This window comes from Magallana gigas, chromosome 4, assembly GCF_963853765.1.
Source record: "Magallana gigas chromosome 4, xbMagGiga1.1, whole genome shotgun sequence".
In the NCBI taxonomy this organism is placed as follows: Eukaryota; Metazoa; Mollusca; class Bivalvia; order Ostreida; family Ostreidae; genus Magallana; species Magallana gigas.
In genome coordinates, this window is record NC_088856.1 from 30,897,419 (window position 1) to 30,920,962 (window position 23,544).

Sequence of the window (23,544 nt, forward strand, 5' to 3'; positions counted from 1 at the left end):
TCGGTGTTCTAGACGATCTTTTATCATACAGACGATACAGTATAATTGAGATGGAAGAAAAAAACCGTAGGACTGACGACATTAAAAATTAAAATACAGTAAACATTAAAATACCCGGTAATTTGTGAAACTAGTAATTTGTGAAACTAGTATTTTTAGAAATGCAATTTTGTTTACGTTTGCATTACTAAGCAGTACTGTTGTTTATTCCAGTAGCTATATACATATGATCCGAATAGAGAGATCTAGACGTTGCCTGGTTTGATTTTCCAATTATATATTGGGACTATAGTCTGTCGATCCCAAAATATTCATGCAGCACATTTGGACGATATATAATGGAAAATGTTGACATCTTTTCTCCATTTGGAAGTCACTCAGAAGACCTTGCACAGTTTTTCAAGACTATCATCCGGGTCTCTTAAAATGCAAAACCCCGTAGACTTCTTTATTTTTAGCCGTGTATTTATACCAGCTGATAAGCTAAAGAGGACGTTTTAAAGAAAGAATAATGAGAATGTTTAATGCTTCTAAAAGAGAATCGCTTGAACCCTGAGGTATATATAAATATACAGCAAAAAGTGAATCGAGGATATTTTGGGACAGAATATAGTGGTCAATGCATGTACTGTTAATTTTGAGGAAATAAATATTCTTTAATAAATAATCTAATATTGCTAATCTTTCAAAAAAATAATAAAAAGGTACATAAAGTATATCGTTTTAGCATGATTAACAAATCTATGTGGTAAATAACATTAGATAAGATTTTCCGTTTTCCTTCCGTTCCATTTTCCGTTCCGCGTTTTAGCAACACCCATGTATGTATACACGTGAACCCATCTAATCGAAGAGCTGGGTAAAACTAGTACCCGCTAATGAGACATGCAAACCTGTGTTGTGTACGTAACTTCAGACAAAGATCAGTCATTTGTAACATGCATGTATTTTTATGACCCATTCTTCAAATCCACTTGCACTATTTTATTAGGTAAATAATAGCTTTAAGGTGGTGCAGGACACCTGCATATTGTGATGTACATGTATACTTCCTATTGAGATAAACAATAAAGTATGTTGAATATTGATTAGATATTTACCCCCCAAATAATGTTACCTAACATTGAAGCGCAATGGGTTAGAGCGTTTACATGTCTGAAAGAGCATTGGGGTCCAAGGTGTATTTTTGGTAATTTACGAATTTTCATGGGGAGGGGGGGGGGGGGGGGGGGTCTGGACCCCTCACTCCCACCCCTTCTCTAAATCTGTGCACACGATGATGTTCATGTAGGCACACAGAAGCAAATCTAAAACCGGCAACCGCCACGGGGAGGGGGCATAATTTAATTTTTAATTTTGTTTGTAATAATTATATAGACCATTATACTTCCTATGACATAAAATGTTAAGATTATTGATTAACTGAAAATTCACTGCAAACAGTTCTACCCCAAATTGCACATAAAGTGCTGCTCATGTCACGATGTGTATTATCATATGGGCAGGGATCTCATCCTTCAGTTATGAAAATTATAATTTTTAAATGTATTACCGGAGTTTGCATGTAGCCTTCATTTTTAATTAAACTGGTACAAAACAGTGATATTTAGGGGCAAACACATGGTGCGGGTATTACTGTCTAATGACAGCATCTAGTTTTTTATTATGAAACCATTTTCAAACTTGGCCGCACATTGCTATCCCCATAAGTTCTTTTTCTAAAAAGGGAATGTATTAGGTATTTATTGGCTGAAATAGCACAACTTGGTATTCAAATTAATAATAAACAAGAGTGAAATCAAAACACACTGTATATCGCTGCAATAAAAATCAGAAAAGAGATAAATATGATGCTGCCAAAATGATGTGGTCAAACTCTACTCTAAATATAATTGAAAACCAGAGCTGGCATGTATTGCTACTAAAAACCGCTCTCGAAATGAAAGGGATCGTTAAAATCAAGGGAGTACATGTAATCAAAATATTTTATAACGCCTTTTACATACCATATAAAAAAGTTTCAATATATCCCCGCAAACTCTCGGTTGTTGTAAAGATTATAAACGAATTGGCAATCAGTTTAATGATATTTTTTTTCTCATTCAGTTTTTAATGGAGTCTATACTCTATAATGGTTTCAAAATATGTTTTGTTCAGTGTCAAAATGAAGTTTGTGTAACCAATGGTAGTATTAAGTAATGTCGTGCGCCACCATTAAAGAGTCTCATTTTCTAACATGTTATTAATTATTTTAATCTACATGCCCCTGCGCGTTTAATGTGTATACAGGGAAGAAAATACCCACTACATTAGACCCACGCCAACAGACTTCAGGTATGATTAGAATATAACCACACATGCATACACAGAAACATTTTCACAGTTTTCAAGAAATAATATCAAATTTTTTTCAAGCATGCAATATACTGTGTACTATTTTATTTTCTTCCAGATATTGATATAGTAGAATTTATTGCCAACCCTTACACTAGAAAAATCAATGTATTAAGAAATTATTTTCTTATTGACCTATTGAGAATACTAAAAAAGGCATGAATCATTCAAATAGAGTTGCCTTTCTTTGATTAAAGACCATGTGCTTGGTTGATAAAAAGATGTTTTTTTCGGGGGGGGGGGGGGGGGGGGCAAATATTTGAGGAAATTCTATAGGACGCTTTTCTCAAATTACGCAGTTTTATTTTAATTCACACTATAACAAATCGTGTTTTTATTACGTGTAGGTATAGCTTTCAATAGTCATATTGTTAGTTCCAAAATGTTCCAAGTAATAAAACTTTTATTGAAAATGAATTAAATTGCTTTTACTTTTTCATTTTAAATCAACATTTCAATGCAACGATATATTCGGAAACTATATATTTCAGCGGAAATACCCCCATCAACCTGTCAAATTCAATAAATAGCAAGCAAAGTTCAGTATATTTCGAGGCAATAAAATCAAAGAATAGAGCAATATATTGCATGTGATCATACAAATCTGATCAAACTTTATTTCCGAGAAAAAACATTCTCTATTTTTAATGATGTCAATAAATCCAGCAAAACAACTTGTCTGGGTATAAATGTACGCATTCCTTGAACTTTTCAAAGGTGCTTTCATATACAAGTATGCATTGTTTAGATATTCCAATGTCAACATTAATACAAGTACATGTAGCTATAATAAATACATACAATCATACATGTAGTTCATAAACAAATGTGGAAATTGAAATATTATGAGAAAAAATGTTCACATTTTTTATATGTAGAGTTGCACGTACAAGAAACATAATAATCTTCGATTTAAATTCATTGATGGCGATTTTAAATGTATCGACCGGCGGCGCGTCCTACTTTAAAATACAGATATGTTGTTCAAAAGTTATTTAAACTGAGGCATAAGTAGATCTTTAATCTATTTTAGAACCATGCATGAGCAAAATAAAAATAAATAATCGGGCGTAAAACTGAACTGCTATGTGAACATTTAAAATCGCATATATAGGAATTGCAACACAAACATTAGCTGCAGGACTGTAGTTCCCGGTCTGAAAAAATTCGGATGGACGACCTGGGAGCTACAGTGCCCCCATAGTAAAAAACTGCAATTTACGGCGCACAAAAAATTGCGCTAGGTATTTTGACATTCGAGGAAGAGCGGAGATTTCACGTCTGCTGCTTGCCGCCGCTGGCGTACAGTACGCAGACGACAGAATTAAACGCGAAGATTGGCCAGCGCTTAAACCAAGTAGGTTCTCACATACTTAAATATACCCGACGATATAAAATACATAAGCTCATGTGTCTATGCAGACAACCTTTTTCCAGATGTATTTTTTAATATTTCTTATCGGTGGATGGGAGGGATAGGGATGAGAATACTATTTGAATAGAATTTATATAAAGCATGAAATTTGTACACAAGTTGAAAAATCATTGTTAAATTCATAGTATATATAAGTATGTAGAAATGTTGACCTTGAACGATGTTTATTATTATATTTGTATTTAACATTAAAACATGATTATGATTAATTACGATAAAGCGCGAATTTCTCCTTGTGATAAGAATTCTTTACATACAGAATTGTTTACTAATTGGATTTAACCATGCATTAAATCTATTGATCATATGACTGAGAAACGTAGATTAATTTTTCAAAACGTTTTAATTTCATGGTTCGATTGATTGCACGCTACAAGTAGCACCTGGTGCAAGATGAAAGAAAGAAAATGAAAAGGGGGGGGGGGGGGGAATTCATCAATGATAATATCGATATTTCAAATGACTGATAGTCTTTGCGTATAACATTTTTTCTTTTGTTAAAAAAGAAGATCGACCAAGGCACCTATATGTACGAAACCATGCACCGTAAATTAATGACTAGTGTGTGCATGCTGAACTAAGTAATAAATTTAAAGCACAATTATCATGTTGCACACAACTTCATATACCACTGATGACGTAAATGTGTATACATGTAAAATTAATTGATGACAAAAAAAGGAAAAGAAATATTTGAAATAACATTTTTGTAATTCATTCCTACTTAATTAAACACATCGACATGCCATTTTTTTTTTAAATCTTTTAAAGTCGAAAGAATCCACCTACATGTAAGAAGGAACATGCATATGCATGTGTCGGTTACCCTTTTTAGGTTCTATTGTCTTGGTGCAGGTGCACTGGTCCCCCCCTTTTTTTAAATAAAAAATATTGCCCACTAAATCACTTTTTATTCTAAAACTGAGAATCATAATTATTTATATTCATCAACATACATGTATATAAGGGAGGAACATTTTCTATTTTTTTAAAAATTCTAAATTCGGACAAGGCTTAAACTACTGATTGACATTTATTTGTATCGATTAATGAGACGCGGAACAAATACACGACATGTTAAAATTTTTGTTAAGATCGTACTCGTAGATTATATAATAGAGCACAATTTATAGAAATGTATGAAAGCCGACCATTCATGTATATGTGGATATATAAAATGTACCTAAGCTGTTTCATTTATTTTAAGAAACGCCTCAGGGGCAGCTACCCATTCTAACGATTGACGACGCAGCCACTTTGCCCCAAAGTCTAGCGATAGCAAGGTTTCTGGCTCGAGAATTTGGTAAGGAAGAATTCTGAAAATTATGAAGTGAGCGTATTTCAAAGTTTTATCATATACACGGTAGAGGCGTTTTGTAGATGTGGAGTTCTTTTTTTTTTTTACGCCTGTTCATACATTCATGTAAATATTCTTGTTCGTAAGTGTGGAAAACAAACTCAATGTGCAGCAGGGTGGGGGTGGGGGAGTGGGGGTGGAGTGGGGGTGGGGTGGGGTTGTAAGGTTAATCGCGGTACATTGTATTAATTTTGTAACTAGTTTTAGAGTTCTACTGCTTGGGTTAATTTTCCGAATTAAAAATCCATTTTCACCAGCCCTCAAAATTCTAATCTTTTGTGGGGGAGGGGGGGGGTATAAGGTGTTAAGAAGGGGTGTCAGGTTAACCGCGGTGCAGTGTAAAATTTAAACAAGTTTTAGAATGCTACTGCTCAGGTTAATTTTTCCTGGATTAAAAGACTTAGTTAAGTGAAGTTTCAACCATGTTAACGGAGGAGGGCTTCGCCCCCCCCCCCCCCCATTTTCCCCGATTTCGACAGCTATATTATTTCTTTTAGTGTATTAACATACCGGTTATTTAACACATCCTCGTTTAGGTCTTAGCGGGAAAACTAATTTGGAGCAAGCGCAGTGCGATGTCATCGTCCAGACGACAGAAGACTTGCGAGCGGAATGGGTGAAGGTCTTCAGAGAACCGGATGAGACGAATAAAGTAATTTAACCCCCCCCCCCCCATCACACACAAACTCACACACACAAAACGATGATTATGTAAACGATGTATGTTTGAAATTAATTTTAAATTAATTAATAAATTTGAAGATTTAGTTGTTAAAAATTGCCAATTTCAAGCCATAAGCCATACCAAAATTCATAATATTTAAAGTTTTCATATACTCAATATCATACCATCAAAAGGGGTTTTCCTATGATTATCCCCCCCCCCCCCACACAAAAACACTGTGTATATTCTGAAGGTGTGATCTCTGTTTATCTTTTTAAAGGCTGAGCTACAGAAGAAGTTGGTCGAAGAAATCGTCCCAAAATTTTGGAAAATTTTCCAGGACACACTGAGTTCCAATTCTTCAGGATATATGGTTGGAGACGGAGTATGTTTTTTAAACATATGCTTCATAAATTTATTTTCATATCATGCACAAATGTATGCAAATTTGATCTTAGTCTCATTTTTCACAATACATTAGTTTAAGCTTGCCCCAGTATTATGGCATGGCTTTGGTGACATAAACCTGAGGTATCTGTACGTATCTACTTTTCTTCATTTTGTGATATGATACAGAGATCCATGAAAAAAGAAAACAATTCTTGAAATCCTCGAACGTTAATATTACTGTACATGCAAATCACATTGATACTGCCTTATTGTGTCATGCATATTGAATATATTTACGATTGTGCATCCAATCAACATTAACAAAGAATATCGATAATTTATCAAATATTATCGAGTCTTGACCGGGGGGGGGGGGCTATTAAAGGTGTTTAAGTAAAATAAATAAATAAATAAAATGATTATATAATGACAAAGTTAAAAACCCATATTCTATAATCGCTGCAATTATTAAAAATGAAGTTGTAATTTTGTGCGAAACAATAATTAATCAAAATCAATTAATTTCTTAAAATGTCAATTTTTTTTTTGTAGATGTTTTGAATTTAAACAATCTTAACTTGTAATATAATACAGTCCAGCATCTATTTTCATCTTTTTAGCTAACGTTGGGTGATCTCGCCGTATATGACGTCATGGAGATTCATACGCGAGATTATCCAGATCTCATCAAGAACTTTCCACAACTTCAGACGCATAGGCAGAAGGTGGCGAGCATACCAAACGTCAAGAGATATCTAGAAAATCGACCGGTCACCCTGTTCTGAGAGTTTTGTCCACATCCTTGTATCCAATATTTTGTAGACACGTGAAAGAATTTCACTTTTTAAATTCGGCTCAGTTAAGTTGGTACATTTATCCGACGTCAAACAGTGTAGTAACGGTATTTCGAAAACATCATCGTCAAAGCCCTTCACAGACATAAAATCTATACAAACATGTATTTACCACTTTGATTTTGAGCATTGATGTTTTCTAGTATACATGGTATTGTGAAACGTGATCAACTCTGCTGCCCTACCCTGACATACAATCTACATGTATACAGCGCCAGATATTGTTTTATGATATTAATTATTTATATGTTAAGGTTACGCAGTTGTATATTCATGGTACTACATTTTATAAAATTTAAATAAAATTGACAGAAATTATGACTTTTCAATTTATTAGTTGCTTTTTGCTACTTTTAAGAATAAATTTTAATCCCGAACTACATTTTTTCCAAATATATAACAGTCGTCCGAAAACTCCCTTTTTTCGCGTATTATTTAAACAATAAAATGCTTTCTTTGGTGATTCATGAGGGTATGGAAGTAACAACTGCAGAAATACATACAATACATGACCGGCGTTAGTCGTTAGTTCGAGTCGCACGTTGGTAAATTGCTGCATATTACATGTATATGTTGTATCCGTAGACAAATCACTTTATCTGCACTGTCTCAGTCCACCCAGCTGCCACTGGGTACAGGCGTGAGGTGTGGGTTAACCTGCAATATAAGGGTCTCTCCTTGTCTCTCATCCGCTGAAGCACTGCGTAAACCGGAGATAATCACCGTCCCTTTGCGCCTTCCTGGCTCGGAGTAGGATTTAACTAACTTATTATATCACATATATACACAATAAAGTAAATTTCATCAATTGATTTTTTTCCCTTGGTGTGGGTATGAGAGAAGCGCACTTTAAAATATGAAAATGCAAAACTCACTTAATAGATAGCTTTTTATTGTGTTGTTCATAATTAACAAAAAATACTTTAAAGTGGGTAGAATAAAAAATGACAATCAAAGATTGAATTTCTTAGGTTTTATTCAACGATTGTGTTTTGCAAATAGTACCTTATTCTTATTAAGCAAAACGTGTCCATGCTATCCACATAGCATCTCGATTCTCTATTCATCATGACCGAAGCTGTTGAGGTACATGTAGTAAGTATAATCTTACCGTGTCCAGGCTCCGTAGGACATCTGTCATTTTAACGATAGAACATTCTATCTAAGGTTCATGTACATATGAATATAAATAATTATATTATAAACCGTCGTATATTTCTACAGACTGGCAATGGATCTATACCATTGAAAATATTTATTCAAAATGGCAGAATCAAATAAGTTTACTATAAATTGAGTATTCAATTCAACTTAATAAACATTTGTACTGCAGAACTGAGTATAGAAAGTGTAACTAAAGGAGTAGCGATTGTTAAATTCTAACAGGGCAATGAGGAAATTAACTATTATTAACAGAGTTTACTTACAAAAAGTAGAATACTCAATATGAGGTACGGGAGGTAACTCGAGTGAATTGACGTTGTCAGGTGATTCGATCCGTACAGCCATGTTTTGTAGAGAAGGTAGATAGATTTGAGCACGGTATGTATTCCTCTTTTAAATTTCTCAGTCAACTCACCATGCGTCGAGAGTCGTTTATAAAATTGTTATCAAATATATATTAAGCAATATTTGGAATAGGCCTAGGCCTAATATTTATTTGTAATGAATAATATTCTATTGTAAAACTACTTTCACTTTTGATGCAACTGTACTGTATATATTTTTTTTCTGAAATAAACTACTGATCTATTTTTTATTCGCGGATAAAAAAACTGATTGATAGAAATATGAAATATGATTACTAAGATTTTTTTCGCAACCAACAGACCAAGGCGAGGAAAGGGAATAACTCGGATAACATGGCGAATAGTAATATATTTTTTTTTTAATTAAAAAACGCCAATAGCTTGCTGTAGAATTTCTTGTCATCAAAGAACACATCTTTGTCTATAACATTAGCAAACAATCTTCATTTTTTTTTCGTAGATTAACTATGGATCCCCGTACTAGTGCCCAGGATGTACACCGATGTGACCTTTGTGAGACCGCCATAGTACACAGCTACTGTGACTTTTGTCATGTCAACCTCTGCAAGCCCTGTGTAGTAGATCACATCTCAGATGGATATGATAAACATAAAATAGTCCCTTTTCAAGAACGAAAATCAACTCTCATTTATCCAAAATGTGAAATACATCCACACAAAAATTGTGAATTCCAGTGCAAAAATTGCAACAACATTTTGGTTTGTTTTTCTTGTACTGCATCTGAACAACACAGGGGACATACTTTCGTAGATATATCAACTGTTTACAAGGCACAGAAAGAAAATATTGAAAAGGATACAGAAGAGTTAGTAAACACTATTTCTCCTACATATGAAGAAATTGCACGCGACCTGGAAAATCAGCTTGCCAACCTGGATGGAGGATATGAAAAACTTACAACAACAATGTCCAAACAAGGAGAGCAATGGCACAGAGAAGTTGACATCATCATCAACAAAATGAAAACTGAAATAAACAAGATAAAAGTGAAACACAAAGACATTTTACATAAACATTTGGATGAAATCAAACAGATACAGTCTCTCATAAAGCAAATACTTCTGGCCATTAAAGAAATTGAGAAATCCACCGAAGTATCTCCTGCCATTAAATACAACTCTAAGATCAGAGAGTTCAGCAAGCTTCCACCCAAAGTTAAGGTATCACTGCCAAAATTCATTCCAAAACCGATAGACCGTGAGAAGCTGTATAGTTTGTTTGGACAGATCACCTCGTCATCTACTGCTACTGAAGGAAAAAACTTGTCATTGAACCAACCTACTACTTCAGTCAGAGAACTACTGGATGAACCAGAGCTTGTTGCCACAATACAGACTGGGCATGAAAAACTACGCAATGTGACCTGTCTGAATGATGGTAATATATGGACGAGTGGAAAGACCAATGATATCAAATGCTTCAACAGTAAAGGGTCACTCCTCCAGACAATCAAACAAAAATCAGGTATATTCCCCAATGGTATAGCTGTAGACAGTGATGGGGATCTACTGTATGCTAATGGGGCATCACTGACAGTAAATAAAGTAAAGAACAAACAGACGAAAGAGTTGATCAGATTACATAATTGGGTGCCTAGTCAGCTGTGTGTCACATCCACTGGTGATCTCCTGGTTACCATGTACAGTTATGATTACACTCAATCCAAAGTTGTCCGTTACTCGGGATCCACTAAGAAACAAACAATTCAATTTGATGATGAAGGTAAACCTCTGTACTCAGGGAATAATTATAGTAAATACACCACAGAGAACAGAAACCATGACATCTGTGTAGCTGACTGTGTGGCTAGTGCAGTAGTGGTGGTTAATCAGGACGGGAAACTCAGATGGAGATACACCGGTCATCCCTCAGTTACCAAAAATGAACCATTTAGACCCTTTGGTATCACAACAGACAGCCAGAGTCGTATCCTGACAGCAGACATTGACAATTATTGTATCCACATTCTGGATCAGAATGGACAGTTTCTCCGTTACATTGATAACTGTGATCTGGAGGCTCCTTTTGGTTTATGTGTGGACAATAATGACAATCTGTTTGTGTGTGAGTACAGCAAAGGCAATGTAAAGAAAATCAAATACTTGAAATAGATACTGTAATTTGTGATTGATGCCAACAAACATGACTGCCATTTTCTAATCTTTTCACTGAATAATTCAATAAGATACAATACGAATTTCATCATACTTACATGTAATTAATATGTTCATTCATGTTTTAATCAGTAAAATGTGGTAGTAAAAAGTGTACATGTGGTTTTATTTTAGATGGAATTTGCCAATGTCCTAGATTGTTTTGAACAATTAAAAGTGTGTTTTAAAGATACATTGTACCACTGGACTCAGAATTCATATCATGTGTAATACCGGTAACTACATGTACATTGTGCATTGTGTATATAAATGTGTGTAGTGAACGTAATATTCTATCAAACATTCTTTTTATTTTTTGGAAAAGCGGTAAATACTGTTATAGATATTCAAAATTAATAATGTTCATGTGAAAAGAATGAACCAGAAGATGACAGTGTGAATTTACACATTGTGGTTATTTACGCCGGTTGTTACATGCACTTTTGCGACTTCAAAGACGCGTGTGTATGAAGTATAAGAATAATGACAACACTGATTTAATTAATTAAATGAGGTAAAATAACTTTTAAATAGTTTTGTTATCTCTCTAATCAATAATTGCAACAAAACGGATTGATTAACACTTTACACAGTCATTTTACTTCTCAGACAATGTTATATATAAATCTCTAGAAATTATAACAAATAACAATTAAAAATCTGAAATGAACATAACCAATTTTCTGAAAGGCTCGTTTTGGTTTTTTTATTTACCTGCAATACAATTAATAGAGAGGTTGAGATTTAAAACGTGTACGGGTACGCGTACGTGTGTTAAAACTACACGTACACGTACACGTTTTTGTAATTTATGAGTTGAGATTTCTTAACTTGTAGGATATAAATGTGTACGTAAATCGACGCAGTTTTGTGACATGAATTTATTTATATAATTCCAAATAAATGGTAAATTTCTTATCAATTTTCATGCAAATGAAGCTTAAAAATCTATATAATGTATCACAAGAATACATTCACTCATCAAAAAGATTTTATTTGTTGTAAAAAGCTACACGTTTGTACTTACGTGTAGACGACACTCTACAAGTTTAGAGAACGTGTAGAAACCATGTCGTCACAAAAACTGATGACGTAATTCGCGAAGATATTAGGTGGGTCCCCTAGTTCACGTACACGTACACGTACCCGTTGTAACGGGATGAGCGGAGGCTACTCCAAACAACAACAAGACATCTTAAATTTAACAAAATTTAATAACAAAAAAAATAAGAGAAAGAAAGAAAAGATAGAAATATAAACACTAAACCACACAAACACTCACACAACTTTCACTCAACAAGAAAAAAATATGATGTTTATACAAATGACCAAAAATAAATTAGAAGAGTGTCCGAATCTCCGGGGCTGTAGTCCTGGACCAACTACGGACAACCACAACTAGAGTAGTTTCGTCACCACAATCATCATCATCACCATCGCCATCATAATCATCGACACTATCGTCAACATCATCGCCTACTACACCATAATCATAATAGACATCACCATGAACGACATCATCTACATCATCATCATCGACATGACCATCATCATCGTCGTCGTCATCATCACCATAACATCATCGTCGTCATCAACATGAACATCGCATCGTCATCGACTTCACCATGAACGACATCATCTACACCATCATCATCGACATGACCATCATCATCATCGTAGTCATCGACATCATAACATCATCATCATCATCATAACATCAACAATATGACACTACAATAAGTGTACAAGTGACACCATAACACCATAATAAAAACAATATTGTATAATACATCATATAAGTATCTCACTGATAGTATCAAACTATGATAATGTATAACTAGTATTATATTAAAGGCAACATCTCAAAATATTGTAAGTATATGGTAACTAAGTTATTTGTTTACAGTAAACAATATGGCGTCTGAGACTTCCGGTGACGCACTTCCGCCCAAGTAGTTAAGTGGAAAAAGTGACAATAAATTGTAAAATAAAATAACGCATAGAAAATAGCCCTTTAAATCACCGTTTCTTTATACAGCAATAGCAAAAACTGTACTATAGAAAAAGACGAATTCCATTTAAACACTCTCGCTAAAGTCACACATCAGTGAACACACAGGTAACTCTACAGTGAACAATGGTCAAGGTGACTTTATAGGACGACTGCGTAATACTAATAAAAAGGCAAAAATTTACAAATAAACTACACCAAACTAAATAAATACTTACCACGGTCAGCTATCCGTGTCCGCGTCAAATGCTGAACTTGTGAAACTAAAACATGCCACACAGGCTTCTAACACGATACCCCCTTCACACACTAAGCACGTCTGTATTGCTGGACAGCTCGGCCGGGTATAACTTAGCGCCTATTGTTAGGGTCGGCCAAGCACGTTGCAAAGAATTATGGGAAAAATAAAATCGGGTGTGTTCGATATGAACAGTGATTGTCACACACCTCCCCCCTTAAAAAATTGTCCTGCAATTTCAAATAAACAATCACTGAATTTTGAAAATTCTCACGTATTTACAATAAAACCTATACACATACCTGTACTGTCTACTATACATCTCACTGACGACTCAGGTAATCCGCACCCACATTGTCGCTTCCTTTGATTGCAATGATCCTAAAGCGGTATGGCTGAAGCTGCAAAGCCCAACGCATCAGTCTGGAGTTCTCTGTCTTTGCTTTGTTAAGGTAGGTCAGGGGTTGGTGATCAGTTTCAAGTAGAAACTCGCGTCCATAAAGGTACTGGTGGAACTTCTGTATTCCCCACACTACCGCCAAACACTCCTTCTCGATAACAGCGTATGCCTTTTCTCTTGGTTGAAGTTTCCTACTGGCGTACGCTACGGGTAGTTTCTCGTCATCCTCCATCTGTAACAGCACAGCACCTATCCCATCATCTGCAGCGTCCGTGCGTAAAATGAAGGTTTCATTAAATTCTGGCAACTTCAATATTGGCCTTTCTGATAACATGTGTTTCAATGTATCAAAAGCTCGTTGCTGACTTTCAGTCCAAATAACTTTATTTGGTTGGCCCTTCTTCGTAAGATCAGAAAGTGGAATGGCTATCGCAGAGAAATTCGGAATAAACTTTCTGTAGAATCCTGCTAAGCCTAGGAAGGCACGAACCTGTTTCTTGGTTTGTGGTATTGGCGCATTTCTGACTGCATCAATCTTGTCCTGTTCTGGTTCTAGACACTTGTTGCCCACCATATGTCCCAAACAGTCAATCTTGTCAAATCCGATGAAACATTTTGTCGGTCTGGCCGCAAGTCCCGCATCTCTGAGTCGTTCGAACACAGTCTTCAGTATGTGTAGATGTTCTTCAAAGGTATCTGTAAAAACAATGACATCATCGATAAAGTTTTCTACGCCGTTCATACCTTGAAGTAGTTTTCGCATCATACGACTAAATGTTGCCGGCGCGTTTACAAGACCAAACGGCATTGTCCTGAATTGGTACAATCCGGATGGTGTGGAAAAGGCTGTAAGCGGCTTACTCTCGTCAGCCATCGGTACTTGCCAGTATCCTTTGCTTAAGTCTATCTTTGACACAAACTTCTTTCCGGTCATTTTGGAAAATATGCTTTCTGGACTGGGCATTGGTTCTGCATCAAATACCGTAGCACAGTTCAGTCGTCTATAATCAATGCAAAATCGATTCGTTCCATCTTTCTTCCGAGCTATGACAACTGGAGCTGAATAAGGGGAAGATGATGGCTCAATCACATTCAACTGTAGCATTTTCTGAACTTCTTCTGTAATTGTTTTCTCTGTACTGAACGGAATTGGATATGGTTTCACACGCATAGGTTCAGACGATGTCACAACAATCTTATGCTCCACTAAGTTCGTCATTCCAGGTATATCCGTAAATACATCTGAGAACGAATCACACAGTGATTTAGCAGTTTCCAACTGATCTGGTGTTAGTCTGTCTGCAAACTTTATGTCCTTTGCTGTTTCGGTTTGAGTAACAGGTGGCATAAGAATAGAGTCCTGTTGTTCATCATCATCTAGGTCACTAAAGTCTATGAGTGAAATTGCACATGTTGACAAAACACCACAGTTCAATGTATCTCGTTCAACATACTTCTTAAGAAGATTTGCGTGGAAAGTTTTCAGCTTGCCTCCCATATCGATCTTGTAGTCCATATGTCCTATCTTCTGTATTACACTATAAGGTCCCTTCCATTGCATGAGGAGTTTGTTTGACTTTGTCGGTAGAAGAACCAGTACTGTGTCTCCCTCTTTCATCTGACGACCTTGCGTTTTCCTGTTGTAGTACTTGCGCTGACGTTTTGAAGCTTTCTCCAAGTTTTGGCGAGCTATGTCACATGTTTCTTCCAATCGTGTGCGTAAGTCAAGTACGTATTGATACGTTGTCTTAACGTCCTCGTCAGGAATTTCCTTTGTCCAAAGTTCTTTAAGAATTGTCATCGGACCACGAACAGTACGTCCATAGAGAAGATCAAACGGCGAAAAACCAAGGCTCTCCTGTGGTACTTCACGGTATGCAAAGAGTAATGGGTTGATGTACTTATCCCAGTCTCTTGGTCGCTCAGCACACATCCTCTTTAGCATCTGTTTCAACGTACCATTGAACTTCTCGACGAGTCCATTACACATGGGGTGATACGGAGTAGTAGTAATCCGTTTAAATGACAACAGACGGCTCACTTCTTTCATTACGTCCGATGTGAATTGCGATCCTTGATCTGTTAGCATCTCGATCGGAACTCCTAATCTACTAAAGATGTCTACCAGTGCCTCCGCTACTCGCTCTGTCTCAATTCCAGGAAGTGGAATAGCCTCGGGATAACGGGTTGCGTAATCGACAAGCGTCAGAATGTAACGATTCCCTTTGTCGGTAACTGGTTGGAGAGGGCCTATAAGATCAACTGCTACTCGTTGAAACGCTTCTGTAATTAGCGGCATTTGTCCTAACGGTACTGCAGGTACTTTTCCTTTTGGAATAGTCCGCTGACACACGTCACATGATCTGCAAAACCGTCTAATGTCTGACTGAATTCCTGGCCAGTAAAATTCGGACACTACTCTGTCGGTTGTTTTCTTTGATCCCAGATGACCACCCATCAGCGTTTCATGTGCTATCTTCATGACGATAGTTCTGTATTTCCGAGGAACGATTAACTGTCGGAAAAGTTTTCCACTGGACACTTTGGGACTGCAAAATTCTCTGAACAACATTTGCTTCCGTTCACACATTTTTGAAAATCCGCCGTCACTGAAATGTTTAAGCTGTCCACTCTTAGCTAAGCTCCATAACTTTTTCAGTGTCTCGTCGTTTCGTTGTTCTTGTAAGATATCCTCCGGCGATACATCCCGTATTGCTTCCGGTACTTTCAATGGTTTGTATGGAGACTGTTTCTTTTTCAGTTGCGCACGCGTTTCAACAGCTGCTATGTTTTCAACGGAATGAATCCAGGCTGGATTTGGTTCATGTGGTTTCCTTACTCCACGAATATTACCAAGAATAAGATCGTACGAAGGCGAATCAAAGCACCAAGCATCAACACTTCCGGTAAAGTAAGGAGTATCGACATCAATTCTAGCCACATCTGAATCAATAATACGACCGTCTGCTAACTTGCATCGTTGAGATGTCCCTGTTAGTTGATCATCGTTTACCAGTTCTCTACGAATAACGGCACCACTACAACCTGTGTCTCTTAGCACAGTCACTAGTTTATTGCCAACACATCCTTTCACAACTGGCATTTCCGTTTCACAGAAAGCAACCGAATCACCAACACACGGTAAGTTTCCATGTTTCTCGACGACACTCGCGGCTCCTTGGCGACCTCTACCGCGTCCTGGATATCCATGGTTCCCATTATTGTACGACCCACGTTGAAAATCACTAGGGTAAGTATGTTTCGGTGTTGTTTCTTGTTTCTCGCTCGAATTAAACGGCCTGTTATTCGGACTTTTGCGGAAGTTGCAGTTAAAGGCTTTATGTCCTTGTCGTCCGCACTCATAACACTTCACTGCATTTCCAGATTGGTTTTGTTGCACGGAATCTTTGTACGGCGGTTGTCTATCGGACTGCTGTCGTCTGTCAAAGAGCGGTTTTTGCGTAAGTGAAGAGGATGTCACTGTTCTGGCCTCAGCAAACTGGTCCGCGTATCGTGCCATGTCTTGGATCGAAGTAGGAATCCTCTCCTTTAGGAATAAGGCAAGTTCTTTCGAGCAACACAATAAAAACTGTTCACGTAAGAACAAGTCCTTCAGATCATCGAATGTCTTGTTAGTCTTAGACAGCTGAATCCACCGCTCAAGGTAACTGTCCAGTCTGGTAGAAAATTGCATAAAAGTTTCACTTCCGTCTGGTTTTGAAAATCGGAACTTCTTGCGGAAACCGTCCTCCGTCATGTCAAATCGTTTCAACAGGGCGTTCTTCAACTCGTTGAAATCAAGTGCTGTTTCGGGTGATAGTCTTGCGAACACATCCAGTGCCTTTCCTTTGAGTAATGCGCTAAGATGAGTCCCCCACGTGTCTTTATTCCATTTCTGCGTTGTTGCGTATATCTCAAATCTTTGAATGTACGCGTCAATGTTGTCTTTCGAATCCTCAAACGGAGGAAGTTTTGGTCCTTTTATCACTTGAGAAGTTTCTTTCTCCTCTTTAGTCACAACACTCGGCTTCATGTGAGATCTCTCGAGTTGCAGTTTGTGATCAAGTTCCAGTTCTTCTAGTTTTTGCTGATGTCTCTTTTCTTCTAACAATCGGGCGTGCTCTCGCTCATCATGTTCTCTTGCGGCGCGCTCTTTCTCCATCTGTAGTTTGAAGTCGCGGTCTCTCTCCTCCTGGTCTCTCTCCTCCTGTCTCTCGACTCTATGTTTCTCACGTTCGTCCCGCATTCTGGCCTGTTCGTCCTTCACGAATTGTTGAAGGGCTTCATCCTTCATCCCCATCTTGGTCCCCACTTCAAGTAGCTCCAGCATCTCCTTGACAGTAGACATGGTGTATTGACTGACAGACCAACTTACCTCAAAATTATCTCATAAAGGGACTAACTTCTCAACTTTTAACAAAACAATCTGCCTAACGTAATGTACTCACCAAGGGAAAAGGAAACAACGACCTACACTTGCTCTTACATGTACTACAAAAGAGATCAAAAAATGAAAAATAAAATAAACTTTGGCAACTGTTCACTTATAAAGATATCTTGTAGTATCTGGAGGAGTCAACTCATCCCACCGCTGCCACCAATTGTAACGGGATGAGCGGAGGCTACTCCAAACAACAACAAGACATCTTAAATTTAACAAAATTTAATAACAAAAAAAATAAGAGAAAGAAAGAAAAGATAGAAATATAAACACTAAACCACACAAACACTCACACAACTTTCACTCAACAAGAAAAAAATATGATGTTTATACAAATGACCAAAAATAAATTAGAAGAGTGTCCGAATCTCCGGGGCTGTAGTCCTGGACCAACTACGGACAACCACAACTAGAGTAGTTTCGTCACCACAATCATCATCATCACCATCGCCATCATAATCATCGACACTATCGTCAACATCATCGCCTACTACACCATAATCATAATAGACATCACCATGAACGACATCATCTACATCATCATCATCGACATGACCATCATCATCGTCGTCGTCATCATCACCATAACATCATCGTCGTCATCAACATGAACATCGCATCGTCATCGACTTCACCATGAACGACATCATCTACACCATCATCATCGACATGACCATCATCATCATCGTAGTCATCGACATCATAACATCATCATCATCATCATAACATCAACAATATGACACTACAATAAGTGTACAAGTGACACCATAACACCATAATAAAAACAATATTGTATAATACATCATATAAGTATCTCACTGATAGTATCAAACTATGATAATGTATAACTAGTATTATATTAAAGGCAACATCTCAAAATATTGTAAGTATATGGTAACTAAGTTATTTGTTTACAGTAAACAATATGGCGTCTGAGACTTCCGGTGACGCACTTCCGCCCAAGTAGTTAAGTGGAAAAAGTGACAATAAATTGTAAAATAAAATAACGCATAGAAAATAGCCCTTTAAATCACCGTTTCTTTATACAGCAATAGCAAAAACTGTACTATAGAAAAAGACGAATTCCATTTAAACACTCTCGCTAAAGTCACACATCAGTGAACACACAGGTAACTCTACAGTGAACAATGGTCAAGGTGACTTTATAGGACGACTGCGTAATACTAATAAAAAGGCAAAAATTTACAAATAAACTACACCAAACTAAATAAATACTTACCACGGTCAGCTATCCGTGTCCGCGTCAAATGCTGAACTTGTGAAACTAAAACATGCCACACAGGCTTCTAACACGATACCCCCTTCACACACTAAGCACGTCTGTATTGCTGGACAGCTCGGCCGGGTATAACTTAGCGCCTATTGTTAGGGTCGGCCAAGCACGTTGCAAAGAATTATGGGAAAAATAAAATCGGGTGTGTTCGATATGAACAGTGATTGTCACACCCGTACACGTTTGAAATCTCAACCTCTCTAATGTCTAATTGACAGCCACATGAAAAATTGAGCCGCAAAAAAGGGAGCCACAACCAAACATAGTACTCTACTAAACTTACCTTACATCATTCTCATGATAATTGAGGGGCTGGAGACAAAATTTGTTGGGGATGTCTTGGAACAGCCGCGTGTAGCTGTTGAAAATCAAACGCGGCGCTGTAAATGACACTAATCCGTGTCATCTCTGTTTGTTTATTTTAGATACAAAGTTTATAATTTATAACTCATGATCAACTCGAAATTGGTATAATTATGTTTAAGATCTGGTATTTTCTTGATGACGTTCGTGGAATATTGGAGAATAAGGTCCGCGGCATCTCTTTGATTTCAGCAATAACTGTACTATAGCAGGCACGTGGCATTGTTTTTGAAAGGGGGGAGGGCAGACTCCTCCAAAAAAAGCCTGGATCTCTTAAAAAAAGGTTCCTTCCCCAAATCGTAATTTGTAGGGTGTGGTGGGGGAAGCGTGGTGTATATATTTATAACTTCGTTTTTACTCGTATTTCCCTATTTTAACATACTCCCTAAAAGTGATGGTAGTGGTAGGGGGGGGGGGGGGGACTCATGATATTTCAATTTTTCATATGTAAATTTAAGAAAAATGTTTGCTGCCACAAAAATTGGGGGGCCAGCCCAATCCACCACCCCAGCCCTCTGATACTTCGTGCCTGAGTAGAATTAAGAATTTTCATCGGCGCTTAGTACATGTACTAACATTGCCTTAATAACACCTTAGTAAGGCCGATTTTAGTTTTCATTGCGTACGTTTTTGCGCATTCTAGTAAAATACAGTGTGTTTAATATACTTTTAATGAATTTTTTTCGATATCATTTAAAAAATTGAATACAATTAACAAAATACAGAAAAAATTTTTTCCGAAAAACTTATTTTTTTTAAAACGACCTTTCCGTTGTACGGTAGGTGAGCGTTGCCATTGTGCTTTTATGACGTTATGATAAAATGAAGCTTTGTATAGGAGTGCGTTGTAAGAAATAACAAGAAAGAAAAAGTAAAAACCGTACGCCGTTGAAAATCTATGCATAGAATAGTGCTATCTTCAGGGGTATTTTTCTTATTTTTTTATTGAATCCATTCTACCAATCTATATAAAACTTTTGTAATACTTCAAACATATAGCCTAATACGATGCATTTTAATATTTTGAGATGGTCCCCACTAAAAACCAGACGATAGAATTTAGTACTTTTAATATATAAGGTAGAAAATAATATTACAATATGAGAGTATTTTTTTTTTTAATCTGCTTCCAATTAAAAATGATAATTTCAAATAAATTTCTATTGTAAAAGTACCTGTATTTCGGTATTTTGAGATGGCCCCTAAAAAGAACCAGACGGTCGATTTTCTGAAAACATTGCAAAATAACTAGGGTTGGTGTAAATTACATATGATTAAAATGTTTTTCTATTATATTTTTCCACACAACCCCCCCCCCCCCCTCAAATCGGCCTCCTTAAATCACATTATACCTTAAACCAATAAAGCTATAAAATGTAAAGAATGACAAAACAAGTGACAACTTTAATAAAATCACCAAAAAAATAGGTCTATTTATCTTTGATGTGCGTGGCAATTAAATAAATGTAACATACCAATTTTACATATCGAAAAATATAAGCTGTCTATTTAATACCTAAAGATATTAAAAAGATTTGTATCCTTCCTTTGTGACACAAATATAATAATTTTCATATTCGACCTAGGCCACCGTCCCGGAAATTATCGAATGTGGTCCATGCGAATTATTTTGTTAGAGAGTGTCAAACACATGTTTTGGAATTCTTTTAATATTAACGAAAATCCTATAAAGATATGTTTTATGAAACCTAGTTATATTTACAGGTCTGGACAGATTAGTGGAGATTGCCTTATCAGCAGGGAGTATTTGCTTTGTTATTTAGTTGTATCTAATTTTTGACACCCCTGGATGACCTAGATCATCCGGATGAAATATATTTTTTACAGATCAAATATTTGATATCTTAGATATTGTAAAAGAAATGTGATGAAATTCAACTTGGCTGAGAATTTTTTCGCATCTAATTCAAAATAAGATCCTGTCGTCTTCTTCATACTAAATTAAATGTCCTGTTAATAATCGTATAGGTTTTTTTTACAACTTAATTGATGAATTTCATTAAGAACACCCCACTCCACAAATATGAAGTTCTTTAATGTGGTGCAGAAGCCTTGTTTTAAATAAGTAATTAATCAAAGCTGCAACATTGTACTCTTATAGCGTATATTTTAATTTAAAATGGGTTTAAGGAGTCGAAAAGCGCAATGTTCTGTTTATTGGCGATGAGAACGTACAGTTCTTTGTAATCCAGAAACTCGTTGGTGAATGTCTTGATGCAACCTTGCTCGGCCACTTTACGACAGTCAGAAACGTCCGTCCCCATGGTGTCGATGGTGTGTTCCTGTTTTGCATACATTTGATAATTGGGTATAGAACAATAGGTGTGAATTGTGTTGTGATAGCAATTATAGTCTGCTTTCAGTCAAAGATTTTACCTGGATTTTTACTTGTGTTTTATCATTCATTCATCAGCGCATGTTCCAATTTTACTGTATGGTTCTGAATTGTGGGGTTTTGAAAATTTATGTATCATTGAAAAATTGTATCTTAAATTTTGTAAACTTGTACTTAGTCTTAAGACGTCCACACCCAATTTTATGATCTACGGTGAACTTGCTAGATATCCATTGTGTGTGAAAGTAAAAATTAGAATGTTGAATTTTTGGATAAGATTGTTGAAAGGTAAAGAATCAAAATTGTCATATATATTGTATAATTTTTTACATAGCCTAACACAAATCAATAATTATAATTTCAAATGGGTTGAATGTATACAGAATATTTTACATGAATGTGGTCTAAGCTATGTCTGGTTGACGCATAATGTAGAAAATGAAAAATGGATTTTAAATGTTGTTAAGCAAACTTTGATTGACCAATTTCAATAAAAATGGGTCTCTGATTGTAACGCATCTAGTAAAGGATTGATCTATAACTTGTTTACCAATAACACTTTTGTACCTAGATATTACATAAACTCTGGTGCTTATATGAATAACATTACTACATTAGTTAGATTTAGAACAAGCAACCATAAACTGCCAATTGAGACAGGCAGATGGAACAATGTACCTAGAAATCAACGATTTTGTAATTTATGTAAAAATAACATTGGCGACGAATATCACTATATTATGATATGTCCGGAATTGAAAGAATATAGAAAAGTTTATTTACCATCAATGTATTTTAGACGACCAAATGCTTTCAAATTTTTTGAATTATTTTCATGTAATAAATTAGCTGTTATTAATAACTTATGTAAATTTATCAATATTATTAATAAGAGAGTCAACTCTCCAGGTTGATGTGTACAGTATACACTCTTGCTTTTTGTTTAATATTGTATGTATTGTATATTTTCTCTATGTTGTTTTATACAATATGAGAATAAATAAAATGAAATGAAATGAAAAAAGAAGAATATAGATATTTTGTTGTGTTTTAGACTAATAACTATCACAATTTTTTTCATTTGATAAAATAAAGATCAAATTAATATTTTTAGTCTTAAATTTCCGCTCACTGATAAGAAAAAAAAAGGATTAGATGATTTGACTTTTACATTTTTGCCCATTTACTTTAAATATAAAACTCGATGAATTGAGGAAAAATTGCTGGTCCCGGGCCAATTGGAAGCTGATTCAGTGGATAATTATATGATAAAGGGGAAAACTACACGGGCAGTCATATAGGATTGTCCGTGTCTCTTTTTACAACTTACATTGTAGATGCAAAATATGTAAATCGCATGTTTATAATTGGTTGTTTGGTATCAACAGAAAGATTATTATGAAAAGAAACAGACCTTTATCACAAAATATTCAATCTTCGAAGTAGCAGCTTTTATGATCGACATCCCCGCTTTAGTATATTGCGGGTCACTTTTCTGGATTTTCAAATCAGCAGCTCAATAAATTCCGACAAAAATAATAATTCAAATATTGATTCGATATACCTCAAACTGAAGAAAGTTGAAATGTATGAATAAGGTCTACATTTGATAGGTTTTGTGAAAAAATATTTTCAGTTTTTGAA

General features: G+C 35.9%; 3 protein-coding genes across 5 annotated transcripts in view; 2 read left to right on the forward strand and 1 right to left on the reverse strand.

Annotated features, from left to right (window-relative positions):
• The first annotated feature begins 2,164 nt into the window (after positions 1 to 2,164).
• The window catches only part of LOC136275049 (glutathione S-transferase 1-like), a 47,701-nt gene continuing 26,321 nt past the window's right edge, over positions 2,165 to 23,544 (forward strand). Inside the window, exons 1-2 of the mRNA XM_066083316.1 lie at positions 2,165 to 2,169; positions 3,639 to 3,751. Coding sequence (XP_065939388.1) covers positions 2,165 to 2,169; positions 3,639 to 3,751 — 118 coding nt within the window. The remainder of the gene's footprint in view (positions 2,170 to 3,638; positions 3,752 to 23,544) is intronic.
• On the forward strand, positions 8,414 to 11,282 carry LOC117680546 (tripartite motif-containing protein 2). 2 transcript variants are annotated; one of them, XM_034452409.2, is made up of 3 exons: positions 8,414 to 8,636; positions 8,924 to 8,966; positions 9,084 to 11,282. In XM_034452409.2, the coding sequence occupies exon 3, from the start codon at positions 9,091 to 9,093 to the stop codon at positions 10,753 to 10,755; it is 1,665 nt and encodes a 554-aa protein (XP_034308300.2). In that variant the 5' UTR covers positions 8,414 to 8,636; positions 8,924 to 8,966; positions 9,084 to 9,090; the 3' UTR covers positions 10,756 to 11,282. The 2 variants fall into 2 exon arrangements, with proteins under 2 accessions (XP_034308300.2, XP_034308301.2); XM_034452410.2 differs by lacking the exon at positions 8,924 to 8,966.
• LOC117680625 (uncharacterized) lies at positions 11,993 to 19,350 on the reverse strand. Of its 2 annotated transcripts, XR_010713088.1 has the most exons (3): positions 19,128 to 19,350; positions 13,027 to 18,374; positions 11,993 to 12,273 (listed from the first exon to the last, which is right to left on the reverse strand). XR_010713088.1 is itself a non-coding variant. In XM_066082030.1 (2 exons), exon 2 carries the CDS (start codon positions 17,792 to 17,794, stop codon positions 13,370 to 13,372), a length of 4,425 nt encoding a protein of 1,474 aa, XP_065938102.1. In that variant the 5' UTR covers positions 17,795 to 18,374; positions 19,128 to 19,350; the 3' UTR covers positions 12,603 to 13,369. The 2 variants fall into 2 exon arrangements, 1 of the variants encoding a protein (XP_065938102.1); XM_066082030.1 differs by lacking the exon at positions 11,993 to 12,273 and having other exon boundaries at positions 12,603 to 18,374.

Coding starts and splice junctions, on each gene's coding strand:
- LOC117680546 (XM_034452409.2), top strand. CDS start 9,091: ATGGATCCCCGTACTAGTGCCCAGGATGTACACCGATGTGACCTTTGT.
- LOC117680625 (XM_066082030.1), bottom strand. CDS start 17,794: ATGTCTACTGTCAAGGAGATGCTGGAGCTACTTGAAGTGGGGACCAAG.